We start from the raw sequence: 17,434 nt of genomic DNA on the forward strand, positions 1-17,434 counted from the left end.
GCTGAGGTCAGTGTAAAGAGGTCGGGTTGGTTTCCTGCAGCACAACTTGAAAAATGTGACAAATAATATCTTGAAACTTGGTATATAGTTGGTCTATAGGGCGAGGGATATAGAGGAGTCTGTCTTCTTGTATTAAATGTTTCTGTAAGCGAGCTGGACAGAAAACAGAATATTGTCATCACACAGTAAGCAACTGAGGCTAACAAGCCTAAGTGTTAGACTATTTAATTACACGCATAATATTATACTTATAAAGTGATGACCGCTGCATACCTTTTAATCTTTTACGTGTTTCTCCTCTTCTTTCCTCTTTCTCCTAAACTGGGCACCTGATGGCTGACCCCAGACCTGTTCTTATCCATTTGTGTTGATTTCACACTCGAGCATCGCTACGTTGTCCCTCCCCCAACACTGAGTCAGGACTAAACCAGTTCACCCTGGTGCTGGACAGACTGGATTTATATTATTCTTAACGATTTCACACAAACCAGGAAAATAAAAATGCAACACCGTCAGTGAAACTATAAAGTCACAGTGAATGACTTGTGGTTTCTTTGGTAGCACTTCATAGTGTGACCTGATTTTACTCCGCATTAGTACACTGTGCACTATTTAATAGATTCCCCCAGTCCCCCTACCTCAGGCTTCCATTGGGGAGACCGGAGGTCAAAGGTCAACCTAACTCCCCTCCCCATCTCGTACTTCTGAGTGGGAGACCAGGAAGTATTCTGGCTGCCCAGATCAAACTAGTCAAGTCAAGTTTATTTGTATAGTGCTTTTAACAATAAACATTGTCGCAAAGCAGCTTTACAGAATTTGAACGACTTAAAACATGAGCTAATTTATCCCTAATCTATCCCCAATGATGAAGCCTGTGGCGACGGTGGCAAGGAAAAACTCCCTCAGACGACATGAGGAAGAAACCTCGAGAGGAACCAGACTCAAAAGGGAACCCATCCTCATTTGGGCAACAACAGACAGCCTGACTATAACATTAACAGTTTTAACATGAGGACAGTTTCGTTGATGTTATAAACTCTTCATTGATGGAAACTTGAGTGCAAAACTGTTCATGACAACTGCAGTCCTAAAGTTAGCAAGACAACTGTAGTCCTCAGCCATAAAAGCATTACTGTAAGAGTCCAGAGCATCCTCCAGGTATAACCCTCAACTGTCCTCATGGGGCCGTCCTTCACAGGAGCGGTGCAATAAAACTCCGACCAGACACAGGGCACCAGGATGGATCAAAGAGGGCCGAGGGGCAGAAGAGGTTCAGCATCTCAATCCCAGGACCAACATGTAACTCAGAGGGACAGATGGGGGGGGAGAAAGAAAACACAGGTTGTTAGGTATGCCCTAAAAATGACATAAGTATTAAATCTGTGTGGTAGGCTCGCAGAGACGAGAGTCTTTACATCAGGCATAACACACAACAATGGCATGTTAATATGGTAAAAAATATATCATGACCTGCTCTGGCTGGATGCTTGATTGGGTGATGGGAGCACACTCCTCAGCAATGATGAGATGCAGATGGGACCCTTAGGGCTGGCCAAGACAATTCAGTTACATTTCACCGGGTCTGGGACATGCGAATCAAACAAACAAACTAGAATCATGGTGCCACTCTGAAAGGTTCATTGATCTACACGGTGACAGGACATCACTGATGTGCAAATGATCAACTGAAAACTGACCGTGCAAATCTCAATACTTGGATTTTTTTTATTCATTTATTTTGTGTTGGCGCCCCGTGCTGCTGCCAACAAGATGATGCCCTGCCCAAATCCACCACAGGGATGGAGAGTATCACCACATGGCCAATGCCACTTCATTACAGGAAGCATGACTCGCTCTCGTTTTCAGGTTTATGCTGAACCATGAAGACCTAAACAATGACCATTTTTATAAAACCCACTTGGATCACTGCACAGTGATGTCACGCACAAACAGATACCTGTGCCGTGTCTTTTAACACATTTTTGTTGGTGATGTGAATGATGTCTTTAAAAATGGGCAGCTTACTGGATTAGTTGTTGCAGCTCTGATACTAACTCTAGTGACATGTTTTCTGTGTGTTTCAGCTCCAGGACCAAAGCGTGGTGGGACACCAGAGTGGGTGATTTTACTGCCGGTGGTGATGTCGTTGGTGTGGGTGGTGGTATCGGTGATTGGTCTAATACGCATGTGAAGCGTGTAATCCGGTGGATGGAAAGACGACGACGAAAAGCAGTAAGTAATGTGTGTGTAACTGAGTCATTCGGCCCCATGAGGTGATCACTCAGATGAGTATGTGGTGTAACCAGTAGATGTTTGTCAGTCTGAGTGTGTAATAATCTGCTGCTGTTCTTGCCATTTTCTCAGTCTGTTAGTGTTGAACAGTTTATTTGTCGATGCAGATCAGTGAGACTGTCACGGTTACTGATTTGGGGAAAAGACAAACCTTTCTCTCCTTCAAAAATAACTTTTCTTTTCGCTAGCGTTAGCTGGTGAGTTCCCTCTGTTAGCGGTGTGACCTGTGTTCTTAACCTGCAGGAATGTGTTTGTATATTTGACCTTATCGCCTGTTCCTGAATAACGTGGACATTACTGCAGCGTTGAACGTGGCACAGAGCCAGTCAAGCATGTTTTCCAGCTAATGCTAGCCTGCTGGTTAAAGCACAAGCTCTGGCTGGAGGGAAAGGAGTTTTGGGTTTTGATTTCTCAGTATGCAGAGCAGTTATCCCCTCTCCCCGAGCTTTCTGTGCTTCTGAAAGAGATGGGAGTGGCCTAGATATATATATAGATATATATATATATATATATATATATATATATATATATATATATATATATATATATATATATATAAATTTTTTTTTTTATTTTAAAGTGAAACAGTCTATCATGCCTGTTTGCTTCTTGTGTTGTGTAATTTGTGTAAATATATTTCCTGATCTGTGTTCTCTGTGTATTTGGTTATCTGATAGGATTCGAACAGCTCGCCAGAGGCAGAACGGCTACACATGGGGACTTCAGAAGATCATTTCATACAGCAGGCTAACCATGGAGCCGAAGAAAGGCAGACGTCTACAGCTGTAAACGGAACCATAGGACTGGCAGAGTTGGCTGATTTCCCACAAATGGACAGGAGGGCAGAGATCAAACAGCCCCACAGCAGTTCAGCGTGTGGACAACTGGGTGAAAGGGTCATTTAAGTGCAAACGGTGCAACTATAGGAAAGATGAAGTACATTATACAGTTTAGAGATTCTACAGCGAATGACTTGTATGAAAGAGCGGAACAACTCTGCACAGCAACATCAGTATTTTAGTGGTGGAACAGTTGGTGTATAGCACTTTTAACAATAAACATTGTCGCAAAGCAGCTTTACAGAATTTGAACGGCTTAAAACATGAGCTAATTTTATCCCTAATCTATCCCCAATGATGAAGCCTGTGGCGACGGTGGCAAGGAAAAACTCCCGCAGACGACATGAGGAAGAAACCTCGAGAGGAACCAGACTCAAAAGGGAACCCATCCTCATTTGGGCAACAACAGACAGCATGACTATAATATTTACAGTTTTAACAGGTATAACCCTCAACTGTCCTCATGGGGCCGTCCTTCACAGGAGCGGTGCGATAAAACTCCGACCAGACACAGGGCACCAGGATGGATCAAGCAGGTCCGAGGGGCAGAAGAGGCCAGCATCTCAATCCCAGGATCAACATGTAACTCAGAGGGACAGATTGGGGGGAAGAGAGAGAAAGAAAACACGTTGTTAGGTATGCCCTAAAAATGACAAGTATTAAATCTGTGTGGTAGGCTCGCAGAGACTAGAGTCTTTACATCAGGCATAACACACAACAATGGCATGTTAATATGGTAAAATATATCATGACCTGCTCTGGCTGGATGCTTGATTGGGTGATGGGAGCACACTCCTCAGCAATGATGAGATGCAGATGGGACCCTTAGGGCTGGCCAAGACAATTCAGTTACATTTCACCGGGTCTGGGACATGCGACAGAATGTCTGACGGCCGATTCCCTGCAGGCTAGGATAGCCAGTCGAGGTCTCCACCCTCTCCACCAAAAGATTTCCTGTTGACTCCATGTAACTCAGAGGGACAGATTTGGGGTGGAGGGGGGAGGGAAAGAAAACACAGGTGGTTAGGTATGCCCAATGTCACCTGAATAAGTAGGAGCAGTATACATATTGCACCGAGTACAAGCAGGGACTCCGGCAACTAACTATGACAGCATAACTAAAAGGGGAGAGCCAGAAGGTAACACAGGCATGAGGGGCCCCGGGACATAAAGCAGCCAGCCACTACACCGTCAACAAACTCAAGTGAGCAAGCAAGTGTGGGGACTAACAGCATCCATACATCCCAGTTTACCAAAACACTCTGTCTGAGGATCCTCCAGATCTACTCCTTTACCTCATAAACACCATTAACACAAGGCTTGACTAAACAGATATGTTTTCAGCCTAGACTTAAACGCTGAGACTGTGTCTGATTCCCGAACATTACTTGGAAGGCTGTTCCATAACAGTGGGGCTTTGTAAGAAAAGGCTCTGCCCCCTGATGTAGCCTTCACTATACGAGGTACCAGCAGATAGCCTGCACCTTTTGATCTAAGTAGGCGTGGCGGGTCATAGAGGACCAGAAGTTCACTCAGGTACTGTGGTGCGAGACCATTTAGTGCTTTTAAAGGTCAATAGTAGTATTTTATAATCAATACGAAATTTGATTGGGAGCCAATGCAGTGTGGATAAGACAGGGGTGATGGGGTCATATTTTCTAGTTCTAGTAAGGACTCTTGCTGCTGCATTTTGAACTAACTGGAGCTTGTTTATGCACTTATTGGAACATCCAGACAGTAAGGCATTACAATAATCCAACCTGGAGGGAACGAAAGCATGGACTAGTTTTTCTGCATCATGCAATGACATTAAATTTCTTATCTTAGCAATATTTCTGAGATGAAAGAAAGCTATCCGGGTGATGTTATCAATGTGAGTTTCGAATGAAAGACTGGAGTCAATAATCACTCCGAGGTCTTTTACTGCTGCACGTGAAGAAACAGAAAGGCCATCCAGAGTTACTGTGGAATCAGAAAACTTACTTCTAGCTGTATGTGGTCCTAGTACAAGTACTTCAGTCTTGTCAGAGTTAAGCAGAAGGAAATTACTAAGCATCCAGTGTCTAATGTCCTTAACACATTCCTCAATTCTATTAAGCTGGTGTCTCTCATCAGGTTTTGCAGAGACATACAACTGTGTGTCATCAGCATAACAGTGGAAACTAATACAATGTTTACGAATAATATCGCCCAGAGGTAACATATATAGAGAAAAAAGCAGTGGACCCAAGACAGAACCTTGTGGAACACCAAACTTTACCTCGGTACGTCTAGAAATATCACCATTTATATCAACATACTGATAACGATATATACAGTGGTGTTTGAAAATTTGTGAACCCTTTAGAATTTTCTGCCCTGAAAGGCGCCTTAAATAAAATGTATTATTAGTGTGCTTGAAAAAGCACACTATTGTTCTTAAGTTTTATTATTATTCGTTTTCACCTGTTTTTTGGATCCACTCCTCCTCCTAGGGCTTTTGAGATAGACATCATTCCAATGCTGAAACGTAGGGCCCGATCTGGAATGGTGTGCTTGTTAAAATGGTTGCACTACCCCTTGTCGTTCGTCCGGTATTCCCATTTTTCGGTAAAATTCCGTGCCATTGAAATGAATGGGAGTGATGACGTCATAAGGAGCGCCCCCACTCTAGACGTTAGAGCGCGCGCAGCAGAAAAAACAAAATTAAAACTGCGATTTTACAGCCAGAATCCATGTTTTAAACCCTGTAAAACCTCTGAATTAAATTGAAGAACATATAAAAGGGTGGAGAGGAGATTTCACTGCGCGAAGCGTCTCCCTTCAAAATGCTGTGAGAGAGTGTGACGGGCTGAGCCGCGACGCTGACAGAGCGCATGCGCAGGCAGCCATGTGCCGCCATTTTTAAATCTCTGCTGTCCTGTCGCTGTTCTCATTGCCACCACCGTATGTACTGTTGAATCTTTGTCGAGTATCAAAAAGTAAAATAATTCACACTAGCTGTTAAAACTTGTATTTCAACTCCGGGAGCAATTCCCTCACCAGGCATTCAAAACGCTCTTCCGGGTCTCGTTTGGGGAAACAGATGGACTGTTCCACTGGGGGGGGGATAGAGGGGTGTCCCGGGTTCTTTGTGGGGCAGTCCATTGTGCTGGGGGTGTCTTAGGGGTAATGACTTGAAAGCCATTTGGAGGGTTCAATAAGGTGTTTTTGTGCAGGTCAGTTATTGTATGTATTTTATAGAATGTGAGAGAATGCGGCTTCATTTGAGCAAGCACACTCCAGCAGTTTCTGCAGAGGAAATGCAGTCTAGTTGTTATTATTATTATTCTTTTGCCACTCACAGATATGTAATATTGGATCATTTTCCTCAATAAATAAATGACAAAGTATAATATTTTTGTCTCATTTGTTTAACTGGGTTCTCTTTATCCACTTCTAGGACTTGTGTGAAAATCTGATGATGTTTTAGGTCATATTTATGCAGAAACATAGAAAATACTAAAGGGTTCACAAACTTTCAAGCACCACTGTGTGTGTGTGTGTGTGTGTGTATGTATGTATATATATATATATATATATATATATATATATATATATATATATATATATATATATATATAATATAAAAAAATCTCAGTGGTTACGTTAGACTTTTTCATTGTCCGTCATTTTGATGGACAGGGTCGTAAAAATTCCGTCATTGTCCATTATTATCTGTCATTGTCATTTAAAAGTTAAAATAAAATGTATATAGGCTATAAATGCTATATATTTAATAACTTGTGTTTTCATGGACTCTTTCATTTAAAAATTAATTCACAGAACAAGCTTGTATTATTTAATCATTTATTTATGTATTTATGATGCAAAAAGATGAACAGAGATTCTGACGTTTGGTCACTTGTGAACCCATTTTCCCTCCGCTAAAAACATTGCAGCTGTTGAGCCTTAACGGGCATATGAACAATGTTATTTTACAACGTAGCAAGACAATTGCAGTTAAAATATGAACAGTCCACTACAACGATTTAAGTGACAATCTAATCTGACCTGTTTGCGTGAGCTCAAACCTTCCTTCTGGCCCGCATGGATTTAAATTGGGAGCTCGCTTGTGCATAATCAGAGTCGTCAATGGAGACTGCTGCCGAGGCAACTGTCATTAAATTTTGCGTCTTTGCCTCGGACAGACGACTTCTCATTGACGTTTTAATTTTATTCTGAAGGCTGAACCCGCGCTCTGCTGCGACACTGGAGACTGGAATAACCAGCGCCACTTCAGCCAAAGTTCTGAAGTCGGGAAACATTTCTCCCAGGGAAGTGATCAGAAGCCGGCAAGAGCCTCTGAAAGTTGGATTTCCCGACCCTGCTAGTCCTCTCTTCATAGGGAGGAAATCCTGCAGCATGCCGTCTTTCTGCACCAGTGGTGCAGCTGCACCCCGCGGAGCCTGGAACCTGACACGGAAGGTCTTAAATAAAACGAAGTTATGTTTAAATGTTAGTTTGTCTACCCGTGCTCTCATTAAAATGATAGTTTAGCAGATATTCGAGCAGTGATGTTCCTAAGCTTGCTGGGGAAGAATACAATAAATCGACATTTGTTTCATTTTAAAAACAAGAAAACAACTGGCCTAAATGAGCGCTATTGTACAGGCAGGGAAACGACACAAACAACCCAATGCATCTCTTTTTTTAATAGCAAAAATGACGTGTCTTCTGCAGAGAAGGGAAACATTAATCCATCTCACTGTGCTAGTGGTTAGAAAAGTGAGAGCGCGGTCAGGAGCGCGATGGGCGGAACAGCCTTGCGCAGTGGCTGCAGTGTATACATGAGCAGCCGATGCACTGAACATCAAGACTGCCGCAACGTCGGCTCAGATTGAAGTGACGGCAGTGAAGACTATGTATACTGTATGTAAGAAAACTCTGCCACAACTTGCCAATCATTTCAATTGTGTGTTTCATTGTTTTATTATTGTTATTATTAGGCTATTATTGTTATTGGTAATGGTAACGGTAAACATCCGTCAAAATGACCGACGGCCTTCAGATTTTTCCGTCATAGCTAAAAAAAAAAAATCCGTCAATGACGGACACTTGTCGGTTAACGCGGCCTGTGTGTGTGTGTGTGTGTGTATATATATATATATATATATATATATATATATATATATATATATATATATATATATATATATATGATTTTACAAGTAAGGTGAGAGAGAAATGGCATTTCAATTCTCCTACATGTCCTGGATAAATCGTGAATTGATAACAAAAAAATCTTTGAATGAAAGAACTCGCCTGTTCTGAAGCCTGCTTCCTGCTGTTCTGTTTCCCCAAACTGTGAGAACTGTGGCCGGCCAGTGAGGGCCTTTCTGTGTGGAGTTTGCATGTTCTCCCCGTGTCCGCGTGGGTTTCCTCCGGGTGCTCCGGTTTCCCCCACAGTCCAAAGACATGCAGGTTAGGTTAACTGGTGACTCTAAATTGACCGTAGGTATGAATGTGAGTGTGAATGGTTGTCTGTGTCTGCCCTGTGATGACCTGCGACTTGTCCAGGGTGTACCCCGCCTTTCGCCCGTAGTCAGCTGGGATAGGCTCCAGCCCACCCGCGACCCTGTAGACAGTGGCGGTTCTAGACCAAAATTACCAGGGGGGCCGAGGTGGGGCCAGTGTGATTTTACAGGGGCACATATAACAGCACACTGTTTCATCATATTTAATTTTTTAATTATATTTTATACACTATATTACAGCTCTTTATGAAAGTATGAAATATTATACACCGTAACACTGTATTTAACAATAACAAGTAAAACAGAAAAAAGTTCACATACAGCAAGTGGCTTGGAGAAAACAAAATCAAAGTATCATTTATATACAGTATTCATAAAATGTGTTTAAATCACACTGTCATTACTGTAGCAAGGGGGAACATAGAAAATAACAGGAAATGAATATATTGTGGGTCTCAAAATCCCATAAAGCGCATGCCTGAATCTCTACAGCAACAATATTCTCCTATTGTGACTCCTTGCAAAACAGTCAACAAAAGCATCAAGGTCCAAAGCCTTGGACCTAGTCGATTCAATACTGAGAACCCCCAGACTGCTTAGACGCTCCTCATTCATGGTGGAGCGGAGGTAGTTCTTTACTAATTTCAATGTGGAAAAACTCCTCTCACATGACGCAGAACTCACTGGGAGAGCTACTGCTATCTTACAAAGTCTAAAGAGCTCAAAAAAAACATCCTTGTATGGCTCAATGAAGCGTATTAATTTTACTGTGTCTGATGGTTTCTCAATCACACCACCCTGAACTTTCCTCTCCAGTAGTCTCTTAAATTGATGAAGCTCATGGCCCAGATCATCAATATTGGCACCATACAACTTCCCAAACTCAAAGTGCTGTCCCTTAAAAATGCATCACTCTTGGGATTGAGTGATCGGAGACTGCACATCAACTCACAATTTGTCTTTGAAAAACGTCTGCTTAATTCACTGAGCATGCAATCAATGACAGGATAAAACAACGAAGTCCGAAATGTTTCTTTATCACATTCTAGCTCCCTCTGACCAACAGTGTTTAGTATGTGGTATTCACGGAGTCTAGAGCTTAGCTTCCTTGGCCGTTTTGCCACCAACTGTGTGGCAGTATCGCACTGCTTAGACACATGTAACACTTCATCCCACAAGGTGTCAAAGTATCTCTCCTGCCTAAAATCCTTCAGTGTTTGAACTAGGGCTTCAACTAAATCTACAGCCCTTGAAAGGTCAACGTTTGGTGACTGGAGCATGTCAGACAGAAGCTTTGTTTCTCCAAACAATTTCTTAAATGCAACCAGATGCATCACAAATTCCAAATCAGTTTGCGCTAGAAAACCACGGGCCTCTGAAGACCGTTCTCCTCTGCTCTCCTGTGCCAATTCTTGCAGTACTTGTTTGAGTGCAGGTAACCTATCCATTATGTTCCGTATGGCTACAAATTGGCATGCCCATCTAGTTTCACTCAATTGCTGTAACTCCCTTGTGTTCCCATACATGTCTTTTTGAACAGCCAGCCATTTAGAGTGCACATATGATGACGAGGTGAAAACATACAGAGACTGTAACAATGCAAAGAACTCTGCTGCTTCAGGGATAGTTTTAACCACATCAACTAACACTAAATTAAGACAATGTGCACTACAGTGGATGTAAAAGGCATACTTTGCTTTGTCCCTTATGCGTGCCTGCACACCTGAGTGTTTGCCACTCATTACGGCTGCACCGTCATATGCTTGGCCTATGAGGTGGTTTTTATAGTCAAGCCCGTGATGTTCCAGTAAGTGGACTATTTTGTCTGTAAGCCCTGTTGCATCAAGCTTTTCTGCACATTCAAAATGAAGGAAACTCTCCTTGATGGCTCCATTGTAATAGTAACGGAGAATGAAAGAAATCTGTTCTTTCTTTGACACATCCTTTGTTTCATCTGCCATTACACTGAAGTACTCACTGTCTTTTACTTCCTTAATGATTTCTGACCTAACCATTTCAGCCAGACAATCCAGCACCTCATTTTGAATTACTTTGCTAGTGTATTTTGCATTATGTATGCTAGTCAATCTGCGTTTCACAACTAAATCATGGTTAGCAACGAGATCAAGAATTTCCTTGAAGTTACCTTTGTTTTTGGATTCCTCAGATTCATCATGTCCTCTCTGTGCTATGTTTTGCCTGGCTGTAAGTAACAGCACTTCACCTATTGTTTTTATATACGCTCTGTTTTCTTTCACTTGTTTTGTGTGCTCCTTATTAAGGACATGTTCCAGTGTTGCATTAGTTTTGACAGCCCTATCGTAATCCTTCCACGCAATCATTGCTTGATTGTGCCTATCAGATTTGGTGTGTACTGAAAAACCTCCCTCTCTCTCAGTTGCCTTTTTCCAGTTACTAAAACCCAATGGTGAATCAAATACACTTGTTGTTGCATTTGCTGGGCTAAAGTGTCGGCATGCAAAGCAAAACACAGAGTCCACGGAAACAGAATACTCAAGCCAAGGGTGATGTTCATACCAACTGGCCTGGAAACTGCGCTTCCTGTCCCCCATTAATTTGGTAGGGAACATCTTTAGATGTGGCTGGACTGGAGTGTCATCCTTACATTTGCTGATATCTGGAGAAAGATTAAAACAGATGAATACGGTTAAAATCACAATGGAACTGAGAACAACATTAATTTATCTTTACTTTTTTAATGTCACTAGTGTTTTAATCATTTATTATTGAAGTACATTTTCCCAAGAGTTTACACTTTACATGCACAGGTTATATGAATTGTAATTAGGCCTATACTGCTCTTTTGTGCTTTTGTGATCCAGCTTCCATCATTCATTCACCCAGCCACCACCCAGTATACTGTAGACTCCCCATCATGCACACATCACATGCATACACATTTAAGTTCATCTACACACATTTAGTGCATCTGTACTTGTTTGATGATAATAATAATAATAATAATAGAGTTACAGCACCCACACACAGACGAGCACATGCATACACCCCATCATCATCATCATCATCATCACAAACCTGATGGTGCATTGGGCCTACATATGCCTGCTGACTGACTGGCTTCTTCATGCACTTCTATCTGGCAAATGTCTTCCTCCTCACTTTCAATTGCCATCTCTCCAACCTCCATCTCTGGCTCTCTCTGCTCCTGCTCTCTCTCCTCCTGCTGTCTCTGCTCCTGCTCTCTCTCCTCCTGCTCTCTCTCCTCCTGCTCCTCACACTCAGCATTTCCCTCACTCTCTCTCTGTTTTTTGCCAACAGGGCTAAAAAAGGACATAATGTCCTTGTTCCTTTTCATGATGACAGCTTTAACCTACTAAAAAGAAAACGGAGATGATTGTAAACATCTGCGTCTAAGCCATTAAGAAAATAAAAACATTATACACCACAGGTGAAATAATGTTGATCATTACACCCCTTCCCCAAATAGATTTAGTTGAAAACTGCTATGCAACTTACTTTTAAGAGAGATGAAGGTACTTGGTTAACACAAGTGACACATATGTAGGCTACTGTCTTGTATGGCACCGCTAATCCACAAACGTCAGACCAATGCGCGATTAAATGCAATGATAATGATTATTGTAGTGATGAACAGTAACAGTGCATGCAAACAATGACGTTAGGAAACCAATTGTTTTCCTTACCTTAACCTCTTTCTGGTCCTGTAAGGGATGCAGACTGTCAACTTCTACAACAACCAAGTCGGGTTTTCAGGTCATAGGTTGGAAAGCGCGCGCGTGTGTGTGTGTGTGTGTGTGTGTGTGTGTGTGTGTGTGTGTGTGTGTGTGTGTGTGTCGCGTGTCGAGTCCGTCTAGATCACACCTCGCGCGCACTACCGAAAGTTCCGGTCTTCGAGGCATGTCGCTATAGGAAATTAATATTTTAAATTATTGGCTGTCTAGCGCAGGGGCCAGGGGCATTTCTACAGGGGCCCTGGCCCCCGTGTAGAACCGCCCATGCCTGTAGAACAGGATAAGCAACGACAGGTAATGGATGGATGGGTATCCCACAATGTGCTGCACTAACTGGGAAGTATCTGAGATGGAGTTTTTCACTAGCATCTAGATCAGTGACTGTATATAACGTAATGTAATGGGTGGACATCAAAACAGGGATTCAGAAGAGAAAGTATCTCTGATCCCATCTAGTGGCTGGTTGTGGTAGAGTTTTTAACGTTGCTCAGTGTTTCCCCTAGAACAGGGGTGTCAAACCTGATCCATAAAGGGCCGTGTGGCTGCAGGTTTTCATTCCAGCCATGCAGCAACACCCTGATTTGGCTTATTCAATCAACTGACACACCCACCCTTTAATCAAGGGTTGGTGTGGCTGCAAGTGTTTGACTGTGTGAAGACAGTTCAGTTGATTGAATGAGCCAAGTCAGGTGTGCTGCTGCATGGCTGGAATGAAAACCTGCAGCCACAAGGCCCTTTATGGATCAGGTTTGACACCCCTGCCCTAGAAAATGTTTGAAGATGCGGTGGCAAGACCTGCGCTCAGACGTCCCACCCCAGTACGAAGATAAAAACAGCCAACAGCACAGAAGGCTATACATAATTAATCCATTGGTCATGACTTTAGCCCACAACATGCCAGCACATAACTGCGCAGAATAAAATGCTTAAACAGCCAACAGTACACAACAAAAGCACCTCGGTAGTAGGCTAACTCAACTTAAACAACTTGCTTGTATCAGTACCAATGCAGTACAGAAACATTGAAAACAGAGGAAGCAGTGCACTCGGCCGTGCTAATCGAAGTAACCAATGATTTACCCTTAAAACTTCCCAAAGGCCTGCCTGCGTCTGTCATTGGCCTGCACGAACTCCTTTGCCATGGCTGTCATGTCAGTTTGTTCCAGAATGTCACGGTGAATATGGCAGTTCATCAAGTCATTCAGTCTCTTTTGTGTCATTGTGGATCGGAGGTATGATTTCAGTCGACGAAGTGTGGAAAACGAATGCTCTGCTGATGCCGAGGGCACGAAGGCCAAAAGCCAGGGCACCGAGGCCATAAAATAAAACAATGATTTTAAGTTCATGTCTATAATGAATTTAATTTAAGGACTAATGACTCTTCTGAGGAAGATTGGAGTCCCGGTCAAAACTATCAAGCAGGTAAAGAAACATCTACACTATTATGTCTGAAGATAAGAAAATATTGAACACATCTAAACTTATCAATCCATCACTCACTTCAAAAATTGTAAAACTTATTAAACCTACATCCTCCCATCATTTTTGTTCAATTGACACAGAATGTGCCAGAGCATCTTCAGACTGTACTACTACGCAGATTTTTGATTAATCAAAATTGAGCCTGGAGTTCATCAAAATGTTTGACTGTAAATGGGACATATACTAGCATGCAGGCTACTGATTAACCCATAAGAGCCCAGACCGATTTTTCATCTCATCTCATCTCATTATCTCTAGCCGCTTTATCCTTCTACAGGGTCGCAGGCAAGCTGGAGCCTATCCCAGCTGACTACGGGCGAAAGGCGGGGTACACCCTGGACAAGTCGCCAGGTCATCACAGGGCTGACACATAGACACAGACAACCATTCACACTCACATTCACACCTACGCTCAATTTAGAGTCACCAGTTAACCTAACCTGCATGTCTTTGGACTGTGGGGGGAAACCGGAGCACCCGGAGGAAACCCACGCGGACACGGGGAGAACATGCAAACTCCGCACAGAAAGGCCCTCGCCGGCCCCGGGGCTCGAACCCAGGACCTTCTTGCTGTGAGGCAACAGCGCTAACCACTACACCACCGTGCCGCCCACAGAAAACATTTCTGACCTTTTATTTTTTTAAATAGCACTTTCATTTCTCAAGATCTGAAATATTAAATTGCAAATTTGCAGAACACTGCAACACTATACCACCGCTAATCAAACGTCACTTTCCGCCATAATAAACTATATATACAAAAGAAAGCAAAATCAACAACAAACATACCAAGACATACCAACATGGTATAATATCGCCCAAATCAAATCATATATATACAAATACTTATGCTATGCATATATACAGTACATACATATACACATACCTATAACTATACACATCCATACGATACGTACACAGACACCCATATCATAATTATGCATATTATGCTTATATATTATATACAATTATGCACTATATACACAAATACTCACTTTTTATATAATATATCCATATGTACCCATACCCACATATATACACTTTTATATTATCAATAGCATGTTATTGTAATTCCTCCTCCCTATACCTCATAAACATCTGTTCCTTATACCTTTTTTTGAACTGGTTTATAGTTGTACATTTCATGAGCTCCACATTCAAACTGTTCCATAGCTTTACTCCACAAATAGAAATACTGAACATTTTTAACGTTGTCCTAGCACTGCGAATTTTAAATTTCAATTTCCCCCTAAAATTATAGCCCCCCTCTCTATCCGAGAAAATTCTTTGGATATTCCTTGGTACTTTATAATTCCTTACTTTGTACATTACTAAGGCAGTTTTATATTCTATAATATCCCTGAATTTTAAACATTTTGAATTTAAGAATAGTGAATTAGTATGATCTCGGTAACCAGCACTATGAATTATTCTTGTAGCTCTTTTTGAAGTATAGTTATTGCATGAAGTGAACATTTATACATATTTCCTCACACCACTGAGCAGTAATTTAAGTACGGTAAAACCAGGGAACAGTAAAGAATGTGGAGTGAATTATAGTCCAGGACGTGCTTAGCTTTACTCAACACAGATATGCTTCTTGATAGTTTCATTATTATGTATTTTATGTGATTTCCAATTAATTCTCTCATCTATTATTACCCCAAGAAATGTATTATTAGAAACTCTTTCAATATCAACACCATCTACCTGTACATTTATTTACCCTATTTATTTTATAATTATTAAATAACATGATTTTTGTTTTAGACAGATTTAATGATAATTTATTTTGATCAAACCAACTTTTTAACCTGCACAATTCTGAAGAGATTGTTTTCTAACTCATGTAAATTTGTTCCAGAACAAAACATATTTGTGTCATCTGCAAATAATACCATCTTAAATATCTTTGATACATTGCACATATCATTTATATAAAGAATAAACAGTTTAGGACCCAATACTGACCCCTGAGGGACACCACAATCAATATTCAAACGAGTTGACACAGAGTCACCCAACTTCACAAATTGTGTCTGTTAGGACTTGAACTATCTCGGCCTCTAGAGGCCGCTATTATTTTCTGTTGTTGTCATGTTTGTTTTGACTGCTAGAGGTCGCTATTGTTTGTGTGTTGTGTTTTGTTTTTCCATGTGTCTTGTGCCCGCCTAGTCCTCATTATTGCCACCTGTGTTCTATTTTAGTTTGTGTATAAATGCTTCCTCAGTTTGGTCCCTAGTCACGGAGTCTTTGTGCTGTTATGTTATCACCTGAGATCTCTGTTCCAAGTTCCTTGCCTTTGTGGTCTTTTGTACTTTGTTTTCTTGTGGACATTTTGGACTTTGTATTTACCGTTTTGGGATCTTCTGAGCGTTTGGATTTTTGCCTTTTCTTTTCTTATCTTTGGCTTTTTGTTTTGACTTTGAACTTTTGGATTTTTTATTTTTCTTGTATATCTTCTGAGCGTTTGGATTATACTTTTTGTTTTTGCCTGGGATTTTGTTTATTGTAAATAAACTGTTTTTCTACTCTACTTTTGCCTCACTCCTCTGCACTTGAGTCTTTCCCCTGGTGGCCTAGTGGGGGTTTGCTGGATCACTACACCAGCGACCTGAGTTTGATCCCCAGCAAAACCCTAACAGTGTCCTGTTGCTTAAATAACTTTTTATCCAATTTAATACAACTCCCCTTACCCCATATTGTTCCATCTTATTAATTAATATATCATGATTAATAGTATCAAAAGCTTTTTGAAGATCAATAAATATCCCATTGACATTTCTTATCTATAGAGTTACTGATTTCTTCAACTGATTCCATTAGTGCCATCTCTGTTGATCTATTTGCTCTAAATCCATATTGATTATCACTGAGTAGTTTGTATTTTTCAATGAATTTATCTAATCTGTTATTGAATAGTTTTTCAAGAATTTTGGAGAATTGAGGAAGTAAAGAAACAGGTCTGTAATTTGTGAAGTTGTGTTTGTCCCTAGATTTATACAGTGGAATTACTTTTGCTATTTTCATATTGCTTGGAAATGTACCGGTTTGAAATGACAAGTTACAGATGTATGTTAATGGTTTAGAAATCCCCCCAATAATAGCTTTCACTAGTTTCATATCAATATCATTACAATCTGTGGATATTTTATTACTACATTTATTAACTATATCAATAATTTCCCTCTCATCTACTGGTGTAAGAAACATAGAACAAGAATTCCTCTTTATAATATTATCTATACAATCATCATTTGTTACTGGATCAGAGATATTTTGAGCTAATCTTGATCCAACATTAACAAAAAAAATTATTAAAACTATTAGCAACTACATCCATGTTATAATTTTTGATACCTTTGTTATTAAAGTATTTAGGGTAATGTATTTGTCCAGAGCCATCTTTAATAATACTATTTAATATATTCCATATTCCTTTAATATTATTATTATATATTAATTTACCATAATAATCCTTCCTACATCTCCTTATGACACTCGTTAACTTATTTTTATATTTTTTATATTTATTTTCTGCGTCTTTGGTTCTTAATTTAATAAATTCTCTATATAGAGTGTTTTTCTTCTT

General features: G+C 40.7%; 1 protein-coding gene across 3 annotated transcripts in view; it reads left to right on the plus strand.

Annotated features, from left to right (window-relative positions):
* Positions 1-6,505, plus strand: part of LOC132883543 (uncharacterized) — a 95,727-nt gene extending 89,222 nt beyond the window's left edge. For 2 of the 3 annotated variants that reach the window (XM_060917294.1, XM_060917285.1), the window contains 2 exons: positions 2,085-2,232; positions 2,970-6,505. In XM_060917294.1, coding sequence (XP_060773277.1) covers positions 2,085-2,191 — 107 coding nt within the window. In that variant the 3' untranslated portion in view covers positions 2,192-2,232; positions 2,970-6,505. Of the gene's footprint in view, positions 1-2,084; positions 2,233-2,969 lie in introns of those variants that run through there. The other variant, XR_009654362.1, reaches the window with a different exon arrangement.
* Positions 6,506-17,434: the final 10,929 nt, after the last annotated feature.

The sequence above is a fragment of the Neoarius graeffei genome, chromosome 1 (assembly GCF_027579695.1).
Source record: "Neoarius graeffei isolate fNeoGra1 chromosome 1, fNeoGra1.pri, whole genome shotgun sequence".
NCBI classification, from domain to species: domain Eukaryota; kingdom Metazoa; phylum Chordata; class Actinopteri; order Siluriformes; family Ariidae; genus Neoarius; species Neoarius graeffei.